At 40.8% G+C, this 26,412-nt stretch overlaps 1 protein-coding gene across 8 annotated transcripts in view; it reads right to left on the bottom strand.

The window, feature by feature from the left end:
• NUDT4 (nudix hydrolase 4) overlaps positions 1 to 18,382 on the bottom strand; it is a 46,321-nt gene extending 27,939 nt beyond the window's left edge. For 2 of the 8 annotated variants that reach the window (XM_059683783.1, XM_059683779.1), the window contains exons 1-4: positions 17,846 to 18,379; positions 8,307 to 8,417; positions 7,067 to 7,111; positions 3,947 to 4,034 (exon numbers count right to left, since the gene is read on the bottom strand). In XM_059683783.1, coding sequence (XP_059539766.1) covers positions 3,947 to 4,034; positions 7,067 to 7,111; positions 8,307 to 8,417; positions 17,846 to 17,944 — 343 coding nt within the window. In that variant the 5' untranslated portion in view covers positions 17,945 to 18,379. Of the gene's footprint in view, positions 1 to 568; positions 3,403 to 3,946; positions 4,035 to 7,066; positions 7,112 to 8,306; positions 8,418 to 17,845 lie in introns of those variants that run through there. The other 6 variants (XM_059683780.1, XM_059683782.1, XM_059683781.1 and 3 more) reach the window with 6 other exon arrangements.
• Between the last annotated feature and the right edge of the window lie 8,030 nt (positions 18,383 to 26,412).

Raw genomic sequence — 26,412 nt, 5'->3', positions numbered from 1 at the left:
CCTTGATCGGCTGGGGGATCAAGCCCACAATCTGGGCATGTGCCCTGACCAGGAATCGAAATGTAACCTTGACCTGGCTCATGGGTTGATGCTTAACCACTTAGCCACACTGGCCAGGCTTCTTTCCTACAATTTAAATAAGATTTGTGTAGAACATTTATGTAAGGACTCTAAAGTTGGTCTTATGGCTGGCAGGGTACCTGTAGCCAGCTACCCATTTAAACAGTAAAATGATTAAAATGAAACACCCTACAGCAAAACACAGAATACATCAAGAGCTCTTGAAAATCATTGAAATAATTATAGCAAAACCCGATTAGGGCAGGGGAACAGTGCTATAAGACAACTATAGCTGCCATGCACCATTAGGCTACTGTCTAAGAAGATGGGAAATACCCATTGGGAGAGTAATGGCAACATCATATTGGTGACCAGTTCCTTTTATAACCTAGTTAATCATAAAGGGAAGTGTATAAATGTACTTTTACTGAGATAACATATATGACCATCAGTGGGAGAAGAGTAATGTTACTGTGGAATGCAAGACAAGTTTTTTCTTGGTCTTAATATAAAAAAAAAAAAGTTACTTTATTTCCATTTTTATTTGATGTTTCCAAATATAAAAAAAGTCAAGATTCTTACACCAATTATCTCAATGAGACCATGCAAAGCAATTCAAATGTATACAACAATCACCCCCCTTCAGTTTTGCTTCTTTATACAACTGTGTGATCAACACCAGAAAACTGAGTGGCATGTGTCTGGTTGGAAAATTTCACCTGTTTACAAAAACCAAAAACCCAACAACATGCAGGCTAGTTGCTACTTTGTGTCTGCAAGTCACTTTACAAACTTGTTGTTTTAATTAGGAGGCACATGGTACTGAAAAATTTAGCTGTCCAATTTTATCCAACTACCCCACAGAAAGCATAAATGACAATCCCAACACTGTAATAATCTTTAGAGGGTTGAGATAGTAGATACTTTTTGTTACCCATAGTAGATTCAACTGTTGAGCCTGAAAATGTAGGCTTTTTCTCTGAACAGAAATAAATCCTTAAGGCCCTTCTCTAATTTTGCTAGACTGGGTTCTAGAAGAATAGTGAATAACCCCTCATATGAAATTTAAAGTGTGACAACTGTAAATCTTCTGTTGCATCATTCAAATTTCTGCTAGTTGCATAGACTAAAGACAGTTAGTTTGCTAAATGGCACTGAAGAAATCCTGACTCGAGTGGCACTACTTCGTCCAAATGTTTCTGACCAAAGAAAATTACACAACAATATTTATAGGCTCACTTTTAAGAGATGGCTGACATTAATATTGTACATATTTTACAGGTCAAATACATAGTCTAAGAGTTTATAAAATAATTTCATGCATTGTTAACTCTCAGAATGTCATGTACAAGATACCCACCTCCCCTCCCCGCAAGCACTGTGATAGCATTTTAGGTGGACACAGTCCTATATACAAAAACAATCCAGTTTCTCTGCTGTTTTAAGTATGTAATTTAAAGAAACTTCAGAGATTACTGAGAACAAAAATCTTAGTCCATTGAAGATTGATAGAAAGCGTCAATCTGTGGAATTTAAACACCCAGAATACATAACCTCTGTACAAAGAAAAACAAAAATTCTGGATGATCGTGTTTGACCACACCACATAATTTAGAATAAAGTGTCATTGGTTAATTACTCATTCCTTTGACAGCATTAATTTGTGAACTAATGTTTATATATCTAGTTCATCTGCATTTATGGCACAAGATCTCATTTTATAAAGTGGCACCAATTTTCCTCAAGTGTAACAGCACTCTATTTTTAGCAGCAATTACATTTTTAAGGTTAATAATTTGTAGGACAAATGTATAACTACTTATTTTCTACTTTATGCTCATCAGTTACAATATTTACAAAAGGCTAATGTCTACATACAGAATGATCTTGCCTTCATCTCCCACCCCACATCTTACTGAAAGGTTTTCCCTCCCACCTTATTCCTGGCCTGTTTGGGGGAAATACAGGAGTTTCAGAAAAGGTACCTATATATTTTAGCTAGGATTCTTGATTTTAATACATATAAAGACAAATATAAGACAAAATAATTCTTAGTTCTGGTATGTTCCAGTGCCCCAAAAGTAAGTAAGTCATGTGATAAATAGTACCTACTGACAACCTATAAAAGATTAGACATTCTAAAGGTACCCTAACAATCTAAGTCTGTAACAGCTGAACAGCAAGGCCATTTTAATTGTGAAGCCGTCATCACTGACTGGCATTTGAGGTTATTGATTCCAAACCCAGGTATGGTTGGTTATCAGTGACCAACAAGTTTGAAGAGGTGTCACTAAATTGAAAAACTGAAAATATATTTTTAAAAAGCAATTTACATTGAGGGAAATTTGGTTCTCAGATATTTGGTGTAAAAAGATTATGGATAAAGGGAATTGGCAACTGGGTGTGCTAACTCAAATGCCATGAATCCAGATTTCATGATAAGATGATGTATTTGCTACATGTGTTTTGCTTACATTAAATAGCTCCCTAAAAATTGCCAACTCTATAGAGTTAAAATTTTGTGTTAAAAGGCTATTGAGCAATAGGGGAATTATGTTAGTGACATAATACCAGTTGTAAAAATTGAAACAAATGAGTTAGCAAATTCCTGTAAATAGCAAATTAGGTTCTTTGTCAAAATATTGGGCCATACAGAAATATTCCAAATATGAAATTTTTGAATTAAAATTGTGATACTATGAAAAAGTTTTCCGTTAATATCAAGAATTATTTTTGTAAATTCCCACAACAGAAGGATTTGTTGAATACATTAATGCTGTGAATGAGAAAACAAATTGGGGTAAAACATACCCACGAGTAAGTTGATCTGACAGAAACCACAGACTGACGTCAAATGGACAAAAAACTGAAGAAAAAGACAACCAAAATAATATGGAGGGTGGGAGGGTCAGGGGCACAGTTAAGGCATCTAAAAAAAAACTCCACATGGCTTTGGCTTATTAAAATATTTTACACTATTAAACAAAAGATTCAAAAGCATCTGAAAAACATGCAAATTGTTTGAAGAAAACCTTGTATGGCAAATTCAGACAGTTTGCAAGCGTCATTCAGATGTTTGCCAAGGAAAATAAAGAAGCCTCTCCCATGAGATTGCACATGGTGGGAGTGACCTCCCATTCTATCTTATAGTAGATGGTAGGCCAGGGGTCTGTGCAGCAGTTACAAACAAGGTGTTATTATCTGGGAGAGAAGGGACTGTGGAATTTCCATTGGATGGAGAACAACCCAGCTTTAGTTTTTCCAGATACTCTGCATGTACAGGCTTATGACATTGGAGAACTTTGATGGCATCTTCTACTTTGAACCACTCTCTCTTCCTTCCTAGAAAACAGTGATGACATTGATTACTATACAATAAAGTCAAGTTTAAAAAGTAAGCCATATGCTGTTAATAATATTCCTCACTCTTCACAAATGACTATTTTTTTTGGAATGGCTTAGACAACAGTATGTTGAAGAATTTTCAAATAATTCAAACATGGAGATGTATATTCATCTTCCCTTCTCTAAAAGAAAGGTAACCAAAAATAATTTAAGATGAAAATTGGATACAAGTATGTAGTATTTTTTAAAAAATATATTTTTGTTGATTTCAGAGAGGAAAAGGGAGGGAGAGGGAGGGAGAGGGGGAGGGGGGAGAGAGAGATAGATATCAATGATGAGACAGAATCATTGATTGGCTGCCTTCTGCATGACCCTACTGGGGATAGAGCCCGCAACCCAGGCATATGCACTTGACTGGAATCGAACCTGGGACCTTTCAGTCCGCAGGCCCACGCTCTATTCACTGAGCCAAACCAGCTAGGGCATGCATACAGTATTTGAATTAAGAGAATTCTGATAGCAAAAGGAAAAAGAAACTTACCTATATTAACAGAATCTTCCCAATCTTCTAATATTTCAGTGACAATAAGAACATAGACATATGTTCTGTGCTTTCGGTCTTGGTTCTGCTTGAATGTAAAAAGAAAAGCATTTTAATCTATAGGAACTAGTCATGTACATATTTTTAAGGGAAAAAATCAGTTGTGGCACACTGCTGATTAGCATAGCCTATTTACCAACATGGGCAAGTATACTCAGTTGTATAATCCAGCACAGAAGTGAGTTTATGTAAGAGAAAATACTAAAGTGATGAAATTAGCTCCCAGTTCTAAACTTTTAGCTTTCTGATTTCTGTCCATCAGGTAAGTAATTAAAAGAACTACATTCCTATCCTTTTTTAAGGTCCTATTCCGTGGGGCTAATACTGATAGCCTTTCCATACTATGGAAAACTGCTTCCCTCACAAGAGCAGTATCCCCAGTTAGTTCAGAGCATTCCCCTCAGAGGTTTACAAGACACACACACACACACAAGAGCACAGCTCTACTAACCTAGACTAGGGCTTCTCAATCTTGGTCACCCATTACATCACCCAGGGCAAACGGTTTTTTGAGACACCAATTCAGTTAGTTTGAGGTAAGGCCTAGGTTTTGATATTTAAAAGCTTCTAGATGAACTATGCACAGCCAAGGTTGAGAATATCTGGGTCAACCCAATCATGGAACATTATTTTTAGTCCTATATTCAACCTCAACTTTACCCATATTAAAACTGCCACCTAGTCTTGTCTCTAGACAAAATTAAACACAAGTTGGCCTTAAGACAAAGGGGCTCACATTCATCTCAACTAAAATTAGCCTTGTTTGGTATAGTCTAGGACTATAGATAATTGTCCTAATTTTTTCTACCACAAATAACCTGAGTAATCCACTCAAACAATGTATTTTGTCTTTGGAAAGGAATAAGAACAGCAATAAAGTAGAGGCATCTCTCACAAACATTATTGTTCCTTATTTTGAAGAACTCGTTATCTCTGTGCCTGGCAAATCAATATCTTTATTAAGCTATGATCACAAATGCATTGAAATCACCAGGATGAATGAGTAGGGCCTTTCTACTTCTGTTATATTTCCTAAGGGAAAGTATATTGATTACCATTTTCTGTTCAAATTCTATAAAATATAAATTGTACTCTATAAAAACAGTAAAAGCATTTAATACCATTACCTTCCCATGTTATGTAAACATTTATTTATAATGTGAGAAGTTTTCACCCTAGCCAGTTTGGTTCAGTGGATAGAATATCAGCCTGCAGGCTGAAGGGTCCTGGGTTCAATTTGGGTCAGGGACATGTACCTTGGTTGCAGGGTTCCTGGCCTTGGTTGGGGTACGTGCAGGAGGCAACCAAATCCATGTGTCTCTCTCACATCAATGTTTCTCTCTGTCTCTCCCTCTCCTTTCTACTCTCTCTAAAAATCAATGGAAAAATATCCTCAGGTGAGGATTAACAAAAAAATAAAATGAAACATAATGTGAGAAGTTTTCTTTAAAAATCTTGTCAGCATACTGACAAATGTGCTCTTTATATCATGGCTATTCAGAATTATAGAAAACTCAGTATGTTTTTTAGTTTAGAAGATAGTGCTATTTAACTGGGCAAAGCAAGTGCTGAATTCTGGGAAAGTTTGAACATTATCTTAAGAACTTTACTCCTTTTTCTGTTATTAAATTGATTGGGGTGACCCTGGTCAACATGATGGAACTTTACTCAACAATTACTATATTCTGGGAATTAATTCTACCAAGTACTGTACAATCAGAATTTTTTCTAAATTCCTTTAAAAAGGCTTAAAAATAAAAATTTTATGGTTCTATCAGAAGGACTAAGCTACCCTTAAATAATATCTTGGGGGAAAAGGTCACACTGTATCTGGTATACCATGTATCTAGGCTTGAATCTTGGGTGAGTATCTATTTGAGAATAGCTTAGGCCTCATGACTTGACCGAATTTTTCCCTACTTTCCACAGACTATCTACCACTTCTAAATTCCCTCCCCATAAATTCCATTCTGCATTCAGTAATAAAGGATTATACAGATGAGAATTCTATGCTTTTACACAACTATTCTATGTATCTGAGCTTTGTATTTTCACATAGCCCTTTAAGGATAGTCATTCTGTATGTCATTCTAATGTTATATGCTCATGGTAAGGGTACATTTCCAGACATCCTATCTAATAAAGAGGGAATATGCTAACTGACCCTCATGCCATCGCAAAAGATGGCAGCACCCAAAGCCAATAAAGAGGAAATATGGTAATTGACTGCCCCACCCTCAAAGATGGTGGTGCCCACAGCCAATGAGGAAATATGCTAATTGCTGCCTTGCCCTCAAGGATGGCGGTGCCCACAGCCAATAAGGAGAGAATATGCCAATTGACTGCCCTGCCCTCATCTCCCCTCAGCCCCACTGGGGCGGCAGGAGGGCCCAGCTGCTCCACGAGCCTGCCTCCAGAGTCCCCCAGTCCTCTCAGCCCCCCAGGGCGAGCCCCAGGCACAGGCAAGCCTCGAATGGCGGCTGCTCAGCCGCCCAGGGCCGCCTGAGGCTTGCGCTGCCAGCAGTGGCAGCAGCAGAGGTGTGATGGAGGCGTTGCCTTCCGCCCCTGAGGGCTCCCGGACTGAGGGAACCTCCCTCCAGTGCATAAATTTTCATGCATCGGACCTCTAGTTCTTCATAAGTGATAAATGTTTCTCCATCAACTCCACTGTATTGTCATAATATGCTGTATATAACTAATGGTACAGGCAAGTTAAGTAGTTTTTACTTCCCTCCCTCCTAATTCTTATGACTTACTTCCCTTCTGATAGTTTTAAAGGAAGAAATTATTAATTCTCTTATCAGCAAACCAAGGATTATTTTGTTTGTTTTTGAGAGAGAGAGAGAGAGAGAGAGAGAGAGAGAGAGAGAGAGAGATATGTGAGAGAGAAACATTGATTGGTTCCTTCCCACACATACCCCAACCAGACAGGGATCAAATCCACAATCTGGGTATGTTCCCTGACTGGGAATCAAACCCTCCACCTTTTGGTGCACGAGAGGACATTCCAACCAACTGAGCCACACCAGCCACAGCCCAAGGATTACTTTTGTAACTCACCTCAAATATGCCCAGGAGCCTGCCCAATTTCCCTTTGACTCCAGCCTATTGAAAAAAGATGAAATGTACAAATTTTACCTTTTCATAACAAAATTGATATGAAAATTACTTTCTATTTCAACTTGTAAATCTAAACACATTAGCCCCTTCCATACTAAGCATGCTTCTGTGATTTTTTTGATGTGCTGAGATTCATGACCCATGGTTTGCTATAACACATTGACTTCATTTGCTCTACATGCAGCTTCCTGTTGATCAGACTTATTGCCATTTATTCAATAAGAAATGGCAAGAACTGACCAAAAATTAACTCCCTACAAATTTGGGACAAATTTCCTGAATGAAAACAGACTTTTCTCTGTGAACTGATAAATACTCCTCCCCCTTCTTACTTAAATTTAGGCCAGTCTTCCTTTAGTCACACACCTCAGGAGGTATAATTCCTTCTATAGGCAGGAATTTACAGTTACCAAGTAAAGAGTGATTAGAATGTCAGTGTGCCCCCCCACTCAAATCCATCCTGTGAACTAATAGACTGGTACATGCTTGTCTTCTCTATCTCAAATGTGTTCTTCCCTTAAGAAGTCACTCATCCTTCAAGACCCATCTCTATGAAACCTCCAACTACACACCAAGGCCCAATGAGAGCTTTAGCATTATTTTCCCATTTATACTCTTACCTGCTGTTCAATAACTTTTTGTGGCACTTACTATGCTGTTTTGCTTGTGAGTAAAAGCAAGGTGTATATCATCATGTGTAAGAAGACAAGCAGGCCATGTACGCTTTTGTGCGTGCGTGTGCCATTTTATTGAACTTTCAGACAAAACAAGTAAAATAAAAGCAAATTTGTTTCTTATTTACTTGAAAAACAATCATAGCACATGATTAACATCTCTGTATGTTTTTGCTCAGTGTAATACTAACTTTGCTCTGGGCAAGACCATCATGTTATATATTGATCACTGATCAGACTTATTGTTATGCAATTCCATGTTCCACATTGATGTTAGCTCTATTTTACCAGGTAGAAAAAATATCTGCTTAGCAAAATGCTAGATATAGTCACATGCTTTAAAATGTTAAACTAGGCAACAAAAAAAACACACCTATGGGACCTGCCTTCTTGACTTCTCCTCAGTGTATGTAACAAAGTCCCTTGTTTGTGAACCAGAAGGATGTCTGTAAAACCCCAAAATACAGTCTGTGAAAAGAGAAAATGCAAACTACTGTTCACCTCACCTCTTCATAAACCTCCCTCACGGCAGCACCGCCAGGCTCCTCCTCAGGCTCCATTCCTCCTCCTGGGACAATCCATTGGTCTGGGTACCGACTGCTGCTCACCAACAGCACCTGAAAGAACCACCATAACCATATATAAGCAACATTCTAAATCTTTTACAAGACTGTACTTCTCTTCTAGACTAACCTACTTTTAAATTTCATTAAAATTATTAGAACACATTATAGTACAAAAAAGCAGTTGACAGCCTTTAAACACCATCTCTGTGAATTCAGAATTCAACAATAACATGATCTCACCACTAAATAATTCTTACCTAATTAAATCATGTAAGCTGCCAGATTCAGTTAGTAAAACTCTCCAATTTTTAGATATTAACAAAGGATAAAAGCAAGAGACTTTGTTTTTTAGCTCCAGAGCTGTACACCCTGAGGTTTGTGGTCAGATCCATTATTCTTCAGTTACATTATCTTATTATTTTTCCAAATGTAAGGATATGTAACCATAGGCAGGTCACCCTGTTCTTTCATCTACAAAATGTAAGAATATTCAGAATATAACAGATGCTGTGAGAAAGGAATAGGGAAATTCATGTAAAGCCAACGCTGGGTACATAAAGAATTCTTATTACCTTTATGCTTAAGATTAGACAGAAAGAGGCTCCCTTCATATTCTAAATCTATATAAATTAGCAAAAGTTGCTCCATTTGATAACATGCAGCTTTAATTTATGATCTAGCAAAGAGTTGTCAAGGTATGGCCTACTGCCTGTTTTTGTACAGTCTGTGAACTACAAATGATTTTTATATTTTTCAATTATATGAAATTCAAGTTTTAATGTTCATTAATAAAATCTTATGAGAATCCAGTCATTCATTTTTTACATATTGTCTGTGAATATTTTTGTGCTACAACTTGAGTTGAGTAGTAGTGACAGAGATTATATATGGCCCACAAAGCCGAAAATATTATCTGGCCCTTTACAGGAAAAGTCTGCGGACCCCAATCAAGAACATCATTAAGCTTGAAATGTGCAAACACTTAAAAAATACACAACAGCTATTATCACAGAGTATCCTAGAGGCTCACTATTTTTTAAATTTTCAGGTATGTAGTACCTGAAACAAGTATTACATATCCATCTTATAAATGAAAAATTTGTGAGCTAGATTAGGTTGAAATTCACCCAAGTAAAAACAAAACAAAACAAGTCTATGATAAATAAGCAAATGACGTTTATTAAGATAACAGATGTCTTAACTGACCTGAAAATGTTACCTTAGTATATTGCCTTCAAATAAATATAAACAGTGCTCACCAGATAAATCAATTTAGAGCAAAGTTTAATCCCCTGTGTGGGTCCTGATTTTTTGACATGCATGCCAGTCGTTTTCTCTGCCCAGCTCCCTCCCGCCCTCCTGCCAGAGGAACTGATGGCCTGAAGAGTTCAGAGACAGCACAATATTCACCTCCTACTTGAGTAAGTTGCCAGGAACTCAATCTGCCCCAACTGGAAAGTTCCAGGCTGACATTAGTTCGGCAACTCCCAGCTTTCCCCTAAAACCTCTAAAATGTTAAGTAGAAGATATGGTAATACTGATTCAGGCACATTAACTTCAATTTGAAAAAAGCAGACACCTTTGCCTATGGACACACCATCACTGCAGAACAGTGATCAATTAATGCTGAGGGGGTCTGAACATTGTTTCTCTCATTCTTGATCTGGTAGGACTCTATTGCTCCCACCAGCATCATTCCTTCAAGTAAATAACCGACAGAACAGTGGCAAATCCATAGAAAACACTGTAAATTGACACAATGGTTGACAAAGCCTTAGCTAAAATAGAAAATACTAATGGCTGACATTGAGGGTACCACCACGTCCAAATACAGCAATCTGGGTGAGATAAAATGAAATGTCTTAAATGTAAGCTTTCTTTAAAAAAAAAAAAATTATTTCATAGAGAAAGGGAAAGGGAGAGATAGAAACATCAATGATGAGAGCAAATCATTGATTGGCTGCCTCCTGCACACTCTCCCACTGGGGATCGAGCTGAAATCAGGCATGTACCCAGACCAGGAATCAAACTGTGACCTCCTGGTTCATAAGTCAACGCTCAACCACTGAGCCACACTGGCCAGGCTAAGCTTTCTTAAGTATTAGCAAATAGGGCTTAGATATCAAAATTGGAATTAAAGAGCCAGCATAAGCAAATCGAGCAAGAACCTATGGTATTCGAAGGCTTTGGCCCTGGCCCTAGCCGGTTTGGTTCAGCGGAGAGAGGATCGGCCTGCGGACTGAAGGGTCCCAGGTTCAATTTCGGTCAAGGGCACATACTTTGGTTGCAGGCTCCATCCTACCGGCATGGAGGCAACCAGTCGATGTTTCTCTCCCCCTCCTTTCCACTCTCTCTAAAAATCAATGGAAAAATATCCTTGGGTGAAGATGAACAACAACAACAAAAAAGGCTTTCACCCTGTTATCAAGACTGGCAAATGAATTTAAGTTTTTTTAAGTTAAAACAAAAATGTTTAAGGTACACACAAGCATTATATCTTGCAACAAAGGAAAAGTAAATGGTAACTACTGGTCCTGACTGCAGAGTTGGAGGCCTCTTTTTCTCGTCTGGGTTAAGGATAACCTGGTTTCTATTGCCTGGATGAAATTCTTACACACTTCTATGCTGTCTAAGCAACTTCCTTGATTACCTTCATAATGGGACAGAATTGTACAGGTGACTAGCCATCAGAAAAGTACATTTTCATTTAGTAAATAGATGGTTTCAAAACCATAGATATTCATATTTGAGTCCTAAAAACATAACATTCAGTGTCATGTATCTAGGTCAATGACTGTTATAGTCCCACTAGAGGTCCAGTGCAGGCCAGTGGAGTCCCTCGGCCTGGCCTGCGGACATCCCCCGAGGGGTCCCAGATTGCCAGAGGGCGCAGGCCAGGCCGAGGGACCCCACCAGTGCACGATCAGCCAGGGAGGGATTGTGGGAGGATTCCAGGGCGTGTCCGGCCCCATCTTGCCCAGTCCCTATCAGCCGGACCCAAGGATCAAGCTAACCTTCGGGTCGGAGTATCTACCCCCTTGTGGTCAGTGCCCTTCAGAGCGACTGGTCAAAAGGTCGAATGAACAGTTGGACACTTAGCATATTAGGCTTTTATTATATAGGATTTGTCCAAGATAAAAGCTAAATTACATTAAGATTAATAATGTAGGAAAACCCCATTAGTCTGCATCTGCTTTTCTGAAACTAACACTTAAGCTTCCAATTTAATACACCTTTATCTATAGGCCATCATTAACATGACTAAACTTCTCTTCCAAAGTCAGTGACATGGAAGCCCTGTATGGTTCAACATCTCCCTTCATAAATTACTGTTTAGAAAGCCACAAGAAAACAGGCCCATATACATTTTGGACAAATGATTTAGCGGAAACCAAGTAATTATTGTGCACTGACATTCCAAAAATGATTAAATTGGATCAAACTATTAACTTGAAATGCATTTTTCAAAAAAAAAACAAAACAAAAAAAACGATCAATTTAAATTAGTAATTAATACCTGTGTACAGAAATGATCAATGTCTGAACTACTAGCTTAAGGGATTTGCTAAAGAGTCTTTGGTGATGGTACAGATTGGAAAACCAGTATGTTTCATTAAGTACTTGCCTACACATCTTCAGTACTGGGAGTTCAAATGAGGTCATGGCCACAAATGTTTTGTACAGCAGAGGGGGCAGAGGGAGGGTGGTAATGAAAGAGCAAGAACTGAGGGATATACTCCATAGACAAGAGTAGATAACACTATGGCATGGGTTTGCCAGGGCAGAAGAAATCAATCCGAGCAGCATAAGCAAAGTCAAGGACAATTAAAACCCCTCCAACACACCTGGCTAGTGTGGCTCAGTGATTGAACGTCCCGGGTCAGGGTACATGCCCAGGTTGTGGGCTTGATTCCCAGTGTGGGGCGTGCAGGAGGCAGCCGATCAATGATTCTCTCAGATCACTGATGTTTCTAACCCTCCTTCCTTTTCCCTTCCTCTCTGAAATCAATAAAAGTATATTTAATGGAAAAAAAACAACAACCCTCCAACACACTGGGAGAACCTAAACCTGTAAGAACTGCATCCCAAAGTATTATTATTCAATAGTCTCTCCCCCAAAGCCATCTATAAACTTTTCTAGAACATCCTCAATCTACTAGGATCTATAATATAGTATTAGCATGCTAACTAATGCTCTGAACATGGTATTAGTGAAGAAACAAAGGCTATAAAAGCTTATTTGGTAAGGCTACATCAACAACTAACAGAACCATACGTGGTCATTTACAGGTTTTAAATTTCTTTTAAACTACCTTTCTGGGTATATTACACTTTGTATAGCCAAAATGATGACAGTTTGTCACTTTAGTGACAAGACGACAGATGAAAGTAGGCATTCAATGTCCTAGATGAGCCAGAGCCAAGACCAGAGAAAAGTTTATAAAAAAGAGGCTTGTCAACCCACCAGACTACAGAATTAGACTTGAATCGCACTCAAACTCGAAAGCCAATGCTGGTAGAGTGGTGAAAAGTGAAGACATTCTTCCCCTTCGATCCAACCTAACCACCTCCATATAAGCATTCCTCCTACCACACTAACAGACCTTACCCCTCTTTGCATGAATGATGATTATCGGAATAAAACATCACTTACCTGGCATTGTTGAAAAGTCATTTCTCACATTTGTTTATTTTCTTAGATACTAATGTTTTAAACATTTGGAATAGAAGTATTTCTCATTTTAAGTAGTAATAGTGGTCAACTTGGAAACAGCACCCAGTCTATGAATTATTGATTCTGTGCTTACACTGCCCAACAAATCCTTCTCATTGGGGAGATGTAAGAAGAGCATGTAAACTACCCTGGTCGGTTTGGCTCAATGATTGGAGGGTTGGCCCGAGAACCAAAGGGTCAAGGGTTCAGATTCCCGGTCAAGGGCACATGCCTCAGTTACAGATTAGAACCCCAGCCCCATCAGAGCATGTGCGAGAGGCAATCAATCGATGTGTCTCACATTGATGTTTTTCTTCTCTCTTTCCCCCACTCCTGCCTCCCTCCCATGCTCCCTAAAAATCAATGGGAAAAATATCCTCAGGTTTGGATTAAAAATAAGAGCTTATAAACTAAAAATGCAGTTCAAATTCTATGCAATTCAGTTATGCCTCCAGAGGCTAGAGGTACATGGGATAAGTTAGTCCTCCCCAGTCAGTGGCTCCAAATTGCCCTTAATGTTTCACCTGCTATCTGCAGGTACAGATGCAGAGGTTAGTGACATTTCCCTGTATTTAGAAAATGCTAATTTAGATGTTTATTTCATGAAGTGGTCTCCACTTGAATCAGGTATCTTCAAAGACTTTAATCTCTGAGGAAGTATAAGTCCCAGAATATACCTCTGAAAAAGGTGGACCACCTGATGATTCTATATGTAAAAATGCTAGTAGAGACTTAACTGCATTGATATTTCTTATTATAATTGTTTTTATTTATTAGAGCTCTGGTTTTAGAGTTGTATAGGTTTTGAGACTCTACGTTCCGCATAAGCCTTAGTTTCAGTGTATGATTTCATAAAACTCAGACATTTTGGGGATACATACATTCAGGATTCTGGAAGACGTTGCCCCTGGTTCAGGGAACTTAAAAGCTATTGAGAGCAGTAAATAAAAATGGAAGCCAGCCCAGGAGGCAGGGTGAGCCTCCTCCCTGCTCTGTGGGAGTATACAAGTGTGTGTCCCCGGGGCATGGGGCAAGTAGCTGTGCATTCCCCCTCCCCCCCAACAATAAATTGTCCTCTCTTTTAAAAAAAGTCAGTTCTTAAAACTGTTTTCTCAATGTTTTTCACTCACAACTCTGTCTGGATCCCACCCAGGATCAAGTCATTTCTCCCTTTAGCACCCTTTCCTATTTTGCTGCCAGATCATTCTCAACCTTGAATACATCTAAGAGCTCAACGTTACTTGTTTGAAACTAGAAGTTCTTTTCTTGCCTAGATATTTAAGGTGCTGTTTTTCAACTATTTGTCTTATGCTGTCCTAAGCTGTAGTCCAACCAGACCACAGCAACACCCAAGTCTTGCTCTGAGGTGCTTGGTTCTTCCTTACACACTAACTGCAATACAACTCCAAATGACTCACACTTAACCCTGGAGTAGCTGCTGGCACTTTCACCCTATCGATCACCCTCCTTTTTTATCAGGCATTTATCTAACCTGCTATAGCAGTGGTTCTCAACCTTCCTAATGCTGCAACCCTCTAATACAGTTCCTCATGTTGTGGTGACCCCCAACCATAAATTATTTTCGTTGCTACTTCATAACTGTAATGTAAATATCTGGTATGCAGGATGTATTTTCATTGTTACAAATTGAACATAATTAAAGCACAGTGATTAATCACAAAAACAATATGTAATTATATATGTGTTTTCTGATGGTCTTAGGCAACCCTTGTGAAAGGGTTGTTCGACCCCCAAAGGGGTCGCGACCCACAGGTTGAGAACCGCTGTGCTATAGAATATGTTCCTTAGGAGCGGGCATTTGATCGCTGCATCCCTGTTAAAACTATCAAACATGCAAACACAGTATGTTCTAAGGAATCCTTTTTTTTCCTTAACATTTTGTGAATATTCACAAAAGCACAGTATCCCAACTACACTATGGGACATGTATTTGTGGGCTTGTCCAGAACCCCAACTGCTAAAACTTAGGGTGATTCCACACAGAAGTAACTAGCTGAAGAGAAGATGATTAAATGAATATAGAAGAACTTGGAGTCAAAATGATCTGCCAGCTTCTGTGACCTTGATAAATTATTTCTGCTGCCCAATTTCTTCTTATAAAAATGTAATGTTTATTACTTAGTTCACAGAGCAGAAAAACATAAAATGAACAAATACATAAAGCCGCCCCAAAAGAATATAGACTTGTTAGAACAACCTGTTCAAAAGTAAGGGCTACTTGAGAACTCCTTCAGTATAGGGACAACCATATCATTGCATTGCACAGCTTTTTGGAATCAAACAGCAATTACTATTTTAATTTACATTCTGTAAACATCTCATCATAAAATACAGCATACATTTAAATCTCCCATCCAGGATCTAGGTGTTCTTAACCCAGTAGGGGAAAACGGAATCTCATCTATTAGCTAAAGAGAGGGGAGTTCAGGCTGGCTTGTATTCTAGTCCTGAAAAGCAAGCAATGTAATTCCAACAGAATGGGAAAAATTCATAGCAAAGCACCAAGATGTCCAGGTAAGCTAACTAATAGGGTTCATTCTATAATTATCATATTATAGAAGGATCCCCCAACTGTACACAACTACAGAAATGAAGATGATCCTGAAGTACTAAACCAAATATTAAAAGTGGCTGTGCATTTCAGAGAATTCAGAGCCTTCCCTCGGAGCATATTCTAACAAAGTGATTCACTTGCTTTCTCAACTCAGAAATGATCATATTTACACAGTTTTATGTAATGGATTTATGTAATAAAGTCTCCAAATCTTGCTCCTTACTTTATTTTATCTAATGACACCAATCTCTTGACTCAACTAATAAATGCTAAATTACTGCATTTATTACAATAAAAATAATTCCCCAGCACAAAAAGACCTTATTTGCTAAGGCAATTTCTGAAGTTCTCAGACTTTGCTTTACCATTCACACAATACAGACCATTTCAACTTCCTCCCATTTCCCATATTTTCCCCTGAGAGCTTGTGTTTCACAAAACCTGGATTCCAAGTTCAGGTTATGACAAGACTTCAAAGTCACTACTTTCAGGAAAACCTCCAAGCTCAGCCTCACAAAATCTCACTCATTCAGCAGACAGTGTGCACCCAATTGCTATGAGCTGGGACCAGTGGTCTGACTCTACCACTTCTTAATTAGTCAGTACTTATGCTCTGCAATTGTCTTCTCACTTATAAACCAACATTAAGCAGGTTAAATGTAACAAAGTTAAAAGTGTTTAGGCAATGCCTCCACATTATAATCAAACTAAGAATGTGACTACACAATAGTGAGCATATCAGACAAGATCCTTAACCTATCTTGATCACTTTGGGGCTATTATGTTTTATCCTCATGTGCTCCTTCCCTCAAGGACCTTCTAATCTTTTATCTTTTTAAATAGAATACACTTCATGCTTGTTGAATTTATTACTTTGTAAATGTTTCCCCTTTTACTTTTGAGCTCTCCTAAGTAGGCCCAGCTCAGAGACACAGACCAATTTCTTCTGAAAATGCAGGTTTAACACATAAAGACCCCCCCCCCCCCAACTGAGCACTGATATCACTAAAAAGCTTGGTTTCTTTAAAAATAAATAAATAAATAAAGACAAAACAAAAACTGGAAGAGAACCACTGTGAAACACTTAGACTTTTGTTAACATGCTAAGAACTGTGTGTACACAATGTCATAGTAGCCTAACTACAGGGACTAGCAATAAGGAAGCCATTAGATTCCCATCTCCAGCTTTCACCTGGCATTTTATTGCGCAGAACTCAGAATGCTATGTCCCCTCCTGTCTAATCATTTTAGAGTGGAAATGCTAAAAAAATTCTTGCCCTAAGCAAATTTAAAGCAGTGAGCCGTTTTTAAATTAAGTAGATGTAACTGAAATAAGTAAAAACTGCCCCAAGAGGGAAAACTCAAGGACCTCACTATCAACCCAAGACAAATTATAGATGGACTGCTTACTCTAAGAAAAAGAAAGACAGCTCCTCTCCAGATGTCAAACCAAACACAGCAAAGCAAAAAAGCGATGATCAATATGCCGCGCGCCCGAGACTGTCTGGAAAATGGCAACTTTGCCCACCTCCAGTCCATCTCCCTTCTGGCGTTATTCCACATGTTTCACTGACCATTTGTCTGCAACCAGAGAACTTTACAAGGAAGCTTTAAAAGAAAAATTCAAGTATAATTACGGCAAGTGCATGTGAGTTCAACGAGCCACTTAAAAGTGGGACGAACAGAACTAGACCGAATGGGCTTGTATTTGAAAGCTCGGGGTCTGCGTGGCTATTCCACAGCCCAGCCCAGATTTCGTACGAAACCGCAAACGGCGGTAATACCGAAGGAACATGGAAGGGGCAGGCAGGCGAGAGCGGCAGCACCCACGCCATTTCCACTCCCTCCATGAGCACTCGCGATTCATCGGGCTTCAGCTCGGCTCGCACGTTAAGATGGTGACTGGCTAGGCGCGACCGGACGGCGGGGCTCCCCAGGGTCGGGGGGCCGGCTCGGCCGCCGGCGCGCACCGCGTCCCCGCGGGAGAAGGGCAGGCTGGGCGAGCCCCTTTGTCTCGTCTATCAACCCCGAGAAAGGAAGGAAGGAGGGAGGGAGGCCGGGGGCGGAAGGGGGGCTGATCCCTCCCAGCCCGGCAGCCGGACGGAGGGCCGGGGGGGGGGGGGGGCGAGGGGAGAGCGGGGCACCCCGTCCGGCCCGGCGCCCGCGGGCGGTGCGCGCCGCCCGCCTCACCTCATCCTCCTGCTCGCTCCGGAAGCACAGGCACGCCGCCCGCTTCTTGAAGCCCTCGCGGTCGTAGGTCCGCGTCTGGTTGGGCTTGAACTTCATCATAGAGGCGGGCTCTGGCGGCCGCTGCTCCTCCAGGCGCCGCGGCGGGGGCCCGGCCGCCGCCACCCCGCCGGGGAGTGGGGCCGAGGCGGGTCGGGCGCAGGGGTGTCCGGAGGCGAGGCGGCGGCGGCGCGGGGTGGGCAGCGAGGCCGGTCAGTCCCGGAGCCGGCGGCCGCTCCGACGCGGGGCCAGGCGCGAGCTCGAGTCACTGGAGCCCGGGTGCCGGGGAGGAAGCGCCGCCTCTGCTCCGGCGTCCGCCGCTCTCCATGGAGCCCGCCGCCCGCTCGCTTCTGTTCCCTCCTGTCGCCTCCGCTGCGCTATCGCCGCCGCCGCCGCCGCCGCCGCCACGGGAAGAGCGAGGCTCGAGGGTCGCACCACGAGGAGACAGTTGCCGAGACTCGCTCGGACTGGATGATGGCAGCGCCGCCCCCGCCCCCGTTTAAGCGACCCGCGCATGCTCCGCCCCGCGCCCCGCCCCGCGCGCCAACGCGCCTGCGCGCCGCCCCGAGCGGCGGGGGAGGGGAGAGGGCCGGCCTCGCGGCTGGGGAGTCGGCTTCGGCGAGGTGCCACCGCCGAGCGCGGGACGGCGGGGCCCGCTACAAAGCCCGTGAATGGAAAGCGGCAAAGACCCCTTCCTCCCCGCGTGCGAGCCCTGCGGCTTTCCCCGGAAGGACCTTAAGCCCCGGCTCGGTGAGAGGGACCCTGCCTGGCACAGCCGCGGCACAGTGCGCCCTGGGAGCCCGGCCGGGGGCGCCGCCGGGGCCGCAGTGCCTGGGTGGACGCGTCCAGAATTCGCCGGGGAAGTGAGGGGAGAGAAGAGAAAGAAGGCCTGCAGAGGTGAAGGCGTTGGCTCAGAGGTCTTACTGTTTTTGTTTGTTTTCCAGAAGAAAGGGAGAAGGAAAAGCCCTCCCTACCCCCCTTTGAAACCGGTGGTTGAGGAGTCGTTTGTATTCTGTGAAAAGTCAGCTCAAGCTTGAACATTTCTCCATATAATCCCCCCCCCCCCCATGCATTGCTTCGTGCTGGCAATGGCCAATATTTACTAAGTGGTTTTGTTGTATGTCTTATGCTAAGTAACAGGTAAGCTCGATCCTGGGGCCACAACACTAATATAGGGGGGTGCCTGCTATTTGAGAGCGTCCAGCCTCCCAGGGCCTGGGGACAGACAGCGTTTAGATTGCAGAGTGCCACACGGGGGCTGAGACCGGCGCCGCAAAGCCTGTGGCTAATGGAGCTAATCCACTCCATCCTGCCCTTTCCCGGAGGCCCGGGCTGCTTAGATCCAGGCGCATCTGAATGTTCCTTTTTCACTCCTGGGGGCCTACTGTGTGCCAAGCACCGACGGCTAAAACCAGCCCCCGCCCTTCCAGGATCGTAGGCACCTGAGAGCAGAGTCGGATATTAAAACAATCAGACTAGCACCTGTAAAACGACAAGTGTCGTAAGGTCAATGTGGGAGAGGGTGTCATAGGGACATATGACCAGATCTGCAAGTCCGAAAAGGCTTCTGAGGCAGCCCGGTGGTGGCCGAGTGCTGAAGGAGGAAGAGGAGCTAAGTAGACCAAGAAGAGCCTGGTGAAGTTTCATCGCGGCTGAGGGAACTGGGACTTATGCAATGTCCAGCGGAGGCGGTCGTGCAGGGAGCCTGTAGAAATGGAAGGAAAAGTCAGCAGACAGGATAGGGGGAGCTGGGGTCCATCTCTGTCCCAGAGGGGTGTGAGGCCTGGCCATTCAGAACCTGGAGGCTCTTGGAGAGCTTGGAGCAGTGCATTGGTCTGTCTTCCTGTTCTAGGCTCCAGCCTCCTTTAAGGTCAGGACTTCTGCGCTAACTCAAATTTCCTACCCCCAGAGCCTAGCAGATGCAACTTTGTAAAATGAGTTAATGTTGAATTAAGTGATTTAAGAAATGAAGTTTTACCACAACACAATTAGAAATCTTATCAACTCTGTGCAGGCGTTTTCTAAGCCTTAGCTCTCTTATAGAAGCCACTGAAGTTTATTTCCACATTTACAAACAGGAACAGAATACGTCTAGCGGTGGACTCCAGTTTGGCTAATATGCAAATATTCTTTTTAGATAATTGGTCCCAACTGATAAAGTAATTAATTTCACTATAGTGACAGAGTGACATAAGTGACAAAGAAGATTAAGTTTCTCCTTAAAACTCTTCAGCCCAGCCGACATGGCTCAGTGGTTGAGCATCGACCTATGAACCAGGAGGTCACGGTTCGATTCTTGGTCAGGGCACATGTCTGGGTTGTGGGCTGGCTCCCCAGTGAGGAGCTTGCAGGAGGCAGCCAATCAATGATTCTCTCATCGATGTTTCTCCCCCTCTCCCTCTCTGAAATCAATAAAAACATAAAAACAAAAAACAGCCGAAACCGGTTTGGCTCAGTGGATAGAGCGTCGGCCTGCGGACTGAAAGGTCCCAGGTTCGATTCCGGTCAAGGGCATGTACCTGGGTTGCGGGCATATCCCCAGTAGGAGATGTGCAGGAGGCAGCTGATTGATGTTTCTCTCTAATCGATGTTTCTAACTATCTCTCTCCCTTCCTCTCTGTAAAAAATCAATAAAATATATTTTAAAAAAACCCAAAAAACAAAAAAAACCTCTTCAAAGGGTCTGGCTTCTAGTGGACATTTAATAAATACTAGTTGATTAAATGTTGGTTCACTCAATCAAGTCTTTCCCATTTAGTAATTACACGAGGTGAGGCACGAATCAGAATTAACTGAGTAGGAAAGAGGAAGATGTCTGGAACCAACTCCATTAGGGGGGGAGCAGCAGCACCCCAGTGAGCATGAGCATGGGGCCACTTGCTTCAGGTTCCAGACCATTGGATGTAGTCCAAAAGACATGGATCAATTGCTACGTGTAGCTTTCCCCACCTTTCAAATAGGTGTATGGTTTATACCATCTGGTATAAGAACACAGTGGGTCTGAAAGTGCTTTAAAAGGATCAAGCATTTAAAGCAAGGGCAGAGAGATCATTTGGCCCTGCCAAAGCAACTGCAGGTGGGACTTGAAATTCAATACATCTAGGAGCTTTTTTCATAGCAACGTAAATTTTTATTAAGTGAATTATATTAAGTGAATGATGTTATAAATATCCAAATGGCCCTTGGCAGAAAAAGGTTCCCCACCCCTGATTTAAAGGAACATAAGATTTTAAAAATACTATATATATATATATATGTATATATGTGTATATATATATGTGTATATATATATATATATATATATATATATATATATATATATATATATTTCAGAGAGGAAGGTAGAAGGAGAGAGATAGAAACATCAATGATGAGAGAGAATCATTAATTGGCTGCCTCCTGCACACCCCCTACTGGGGATGGAGCCAGCAACCTGGACATGTGCCCTGACTGGGAATCGAACCTTGACCTCCCGGTTCATAGGTTGACGCTCAACCACTGAGCCATGCTGGCCGGGCAACATTAGATGTTATTAACAATATTTTCACTGGAGACCTCTCCCTCTTCCTTTCCTCAAGGAGTAGAGAGAGGTGTAATGGAGAGGACCAGGTGCTTGGGGAGAGCCATGAATTTTCATACTGTGAGGGAGGAGGTTTTAATTTAAAAGGAATTCTGCAACAAATGGTTTAAACTATGAATAACCACTCCCCCCTTCCACTTTTTTCTTGATAAACTAATTTATTAGATTTTTGCTATTATTTGAGAGGGACCCACCAGAAAAGGAAACTTGTGTGACCAAAATGAGAAAATAGAGAAAGGCCGAATTATAAATGCTAGGTCTTCATTTTCCTGCATAAGTTCCCAGATTAGTATTGTCAAGCACGTATTAATGCATAAAAAAATGCACTTAGGCACCGTCCAAAGCTTAGATCATATCCAGCCAGATCACAGTTGAGATAGACAGACGAAAGCTTGTTTTTTTCTGTGGGGCTGGTAAAGACCGGGTTACACCAGTCGGTTCCCTTGGGGATCAGAGTCCAATTTCAGGTTAATCTCCGCTTAGTTCATTTACCACAGTATTGTCTTACCTAGAACTTAATATACACAGTCACTTCTTGTACTTTTTTCAAATATTTGGAACCTCAGCAAGGGAAACTTTAACATTGCCCAGGCAAGGTGCTGCTTTTCCCAGGTTCCTTTTAACAATGTAGCAGAGTATCTGGGAGAGAGAGATAGAAACATCAGTGAGAAACATCAAAATGATGGGCTGCCTCCTTCACAGCCCCTCTCCCCTCCCAGGGACGAACCTGAAACTCCGGGCATGTGCCCTGACTGGGAATCCAACTGGTACCTCAGAGTGCATGGGTCGACTTGCAGCCACTGAGCCACACTGGCCAGGTGTAACCCACTTTCTTAACTCCTACCCTGTTACTGTGAGCTCCTCCTGCTTCCTCTGCCACATGGCAATTTAATATGTATGTGTACGTATTATTGTTTGCATTGTGTCGTATTCTAACACTAGGTTTTCAGTTTTGAAGTGAAAAACATGTTTTGTTTAAGGTGTGATCCTTAAGAGATGATCCTTCTGGTGAGAGTCTGATTTCCTATCACCTACAGTGATTTTCTTGTCTTTTACCAAAGGCGCAGAGTAGAATGGAATAGGGAAAGTTTTGAAAAATGTAAAAGCCTTACATTAAAGCCTTATGATTAAAAATCCTACACATAATTCATCAATCCAACCAGCATTTGCAAAACTTTAAAAGCAGACTGTTTGATTTGGTCATTTATAAACTTTTCTTTCATTGAAATGAATATGTGATTTTCAGGTTTACAATTCCTTTTCTATTTCCTCAATTCCTATTTACTGCAGAGCACTTTGTTTCACAAGCATCATGTCTGTATGCAGTTCTCTGGGGCTCATAAAAATGTTTACCAGGAAGCACAGTGCCTCCTTCCCTCCCTTATCATTCGGGGATAGGTGTGTGCTAAGTGGTTATCTCTTTGGTCAAGGCAATGACTTGACATTTCACCCACTTCTTCAAGACAGCATTTGGCACTCCCGCTTCATCAGAGAGCGCTGCTTTTGCTATATAACAATTCTGCATTTTTTTGGTTTGAGAATAAAGACTAAGAAAAAAAGAATGTTTGTCCATATGACACGTTCATCAACTGCAATGTGTAGACCTTGTTTTGATCTAGATTCAAACAAATAGGATATTTATAAGACAATTATGGAATGTGAACACTGACTGAATGTTTTATATTAAACAATTGTTACTTCCTTTGGGGGCTGAGATAATGTTTATAATAAAGGGGAGTCCTTACCTCTTAGAGATATCTACTAAAATATTCAGAGCTGAAGTGATATGGCATCTGAGATTTCCTTCAAAATAATCTGGTTTGTCGAAGCAGTGAAGATGGGTGGGAGTTTGGAGGAAAAGAGATAGCTATAAGTTGATTGTTATTGAAGTTGTAAGCAATTAGGAGAATTGGAGAGGAAAAAAAGGGGAAAAGGAAGAGAGAAATGTCCCACATTTTACAGGGGCTTGGAAATGAATCTCCTCATTGTTAGAATATAAGTTGTGCACACTCACGATACAAGCATTAGAGTCTAGAATGGTTGGAATAATAAATAGTGTAGTTTGCAATTATACAATCTATTTTATAAAATATAAAAAAATACGACAAATTAGAAGACACCCCTTCCTAAAAGTTTAACCAATATTATTACATTTTGTAACAGTCATTTCTAAGTGAAAAACTAAATGGTGATTGACTAGGTTCTCAGCATTCACCCTTGCCTGGTGAAATAAAATTTCATTATAGACTACAAGCCCCAGGAGGGTAGAGAGCTGTGTGGTCCGGTGACACTATTGTGTTCCCGCTGAGTTTTAGGCTGTGAGGCAGTCCATAGATAATTGTTGCTGATTTCTTCTAACATAGTAACTATAGTATATAATGTATCATATTATTCCTCTAGAGCAAATGCAAAATACAGTCTCTCCTCTCTTAGTTTTTATACAATTTTTAAATCTCCTTGATTTTTGCTTCTTGTTTTGTTTTTAGTTTGTGGACTTTAGGTGCTAAGGATTGAGTTGATTACATTTCTTAGGGTAAATGTATATATTTTTTCTTATATATTATTGCAATCTATATATCGTTTTATGTTTGTTTTTTTAATCCTCACCTGAGAATATTTTTTCCATTGCTTTTCAGAGAGAGTGAAAGGGAGAGAAGGGGAGAGAGACACATCCACTGGCTGTCTCCCAAATGCACACTATCCGACCGGTATGTGCCCTTGACAGGGAATGAACCTGCGACCCTTTGTTGCATAGGCCAACCCTCTAACCACTGAGCAATGCTGGCCAGGGCTATGTGGATGTATTTTTAACCTATGCAAATAATAATTACATTTCTTATTTTTTATCATCCAATGAGTAAAATGAGTTTAGTTATTTCCTATAGATTTTGTTCCCTAGTTAGTTAAATTAGCTTTCCCTTTCCTCAATGAAGGATTCACAAGTAGAAGGAAAAAGCAATACATTCAAATAGAGAGAGTATTAACTGTTCCCAAGTGCTTAAATTCCCATTAAAATATTACAAGAATCACATCTTCTTTGTACCAGCGATAAAACATTACTCAAAGCACCACTTATTAGAAAAAGAACTTGCATTGACTTTTTTTTTTTTTTTTTCAGATGTAGCTTAGGAGGATTTTTGCTTCTATATTCAGAAGTGAAAAGGGCCTTTATACAAAGGTCAGAGAGATAGGTGCTCACTGCTAAGGTCTAGACAACATTGGAAGCAACCAGTTAGAAGCACACAAAGTAACATGGATTTTTAAAAAAGCAACATGGAGCCCAGCTGGAGTTGCTCAGTGGTTGAATGTCAACCTATAAACCAGGAAGTCACTGTTCGATTTCCGGTCAGGTCACATGCCTGGGTTGTAGGCTTGATCCTCAGTATGGGGCGTGCAGGAGGCAGCTGACCAATGATTCTCTCTCATCATTGATGTTTCTATCTCCCTCTCCCTTTCTCTTTGAACTCAATAAAAATATATTTTAGAAAATTGATCCTAGAGTCTTATAGACGTGCACTGTTTTTGTAGTTTTTTAAATTACACTCTACATTACTACTAGCAGAAGACTCTCAAAAGGAATCTCTAAGTATCATTAGCTTCTTGAAATTGTATGCCAATATTTTGTGTTTGTGTGCCTATGTACAATTTTGGAGGGAATGAGTTAATAACTTTCATACATTTTCAAGGAACCCTTCCAAAGGATTAAGAACCACTACTTGAAACAGATTGACCTATAAATCCTCAACAAGGCCAATAGGAGTCTGCTCTGATTTTAGGAAATTAGGGTCAACGTTGGAATCAGGTGACACAGTTAACAATGCAGATGCAAGTTTCAAGAATAAGATATTATAGTTATGGAGCAGATCATAAGCTTGTACGTAAGAATCCAGATGCAGGGACAGTAACTACCTGGAACTGGGAAAGAACAGAAAAAACACAACAAAGGCATTCTTAATAAATACCGATTGCACAACCATCTTTAATGAAAGTAGCTTGATTTCGGTGTTGGGTAAGACAAGAAGTTTTCTAGTAACAATTATGTATTCTGGTGTGAGTTAATGTGCCTGAGGTCCCCAATAACTAACTATATGATGACTCCAACTCTCCTTCCAAAGGGATTTCTCCACACCCTGTAATTGATCTACAGGAGATTCAGGGATGATGCACTCCTTGCTTTCTACTACTTACTTGCCCCTGTTCACTACATTTATAAAATTATATCTGAGGCTTTAAAATATTCAGGAAGCAAGCACGAAAAAACCCCATCACAATTATGTTTCACAATAATATTCGCAACTGTATCATATAAAGGCAGGTTATTGTAAGTTCAAGATATACCACAAAATAATATTAACATGCAGTTTTACACTTTAGAGAATGGGAACAATTTATTTTAAAGATTGGATGGTTAGTAGAACTGTTTTTTTTTTTGAACATTGGATGAATTAATTTCTTTGAATTCAATATAAACATTGTGGCAAGCACTGTGGAGGATACAAAAGAAATACAAGACAGAGTTCTTAACCTCAATATTTATGGTCTTTTCAGGAAACAAAACAATGCCAGGCTGTATAACAGTATAAAGTGTTAATTTTAGTGTGTGAAGTGCCAAATTGTAACCACATTCAGAGGCTGGTTGAGGACTCTTGGAAACTGCTCTTCAATGACAGTAACACGTGCACATGTGTGTACTCGTGCATATGTATGCACATATACACATACACACATTCCTAATGAAAGTAGTTGTTAATGTCACATTTCCTTTAATTTTAAAAAGAATTAATATATTAAAATATGATATATATTAGTAGAAGATGTGTTCTCTTTCAATTGCATGTTCTCCCAGAGTCTTATACATCTTCTATATTACACAACAATCTATAATAATAAAAGCGTAATATGCTAATTAGACTGGACGTCCTTCTGGATGTCCTTCCAGATGACCTTCTGG

Source organism: Myotis daubentonii, chromosome 2 (genome assembly GCF_963259705.1).
Source record: "Myotis daubentonii chromosome 2, mMyoDau2.1, whole genome shotgun sequence".
Classification (NCBI taxonomy): Eukaryota; Metazoa; Chordata; class Mammalia; order Chiroptera; family Vespertilionidae; genus Myotis; species Myotis daubentonii.
The sequence above is the reverse complement of the archived record's forward strand: the minus strand, read 5'-3'. Positions and strand labels throughout refer to the sequence as shown.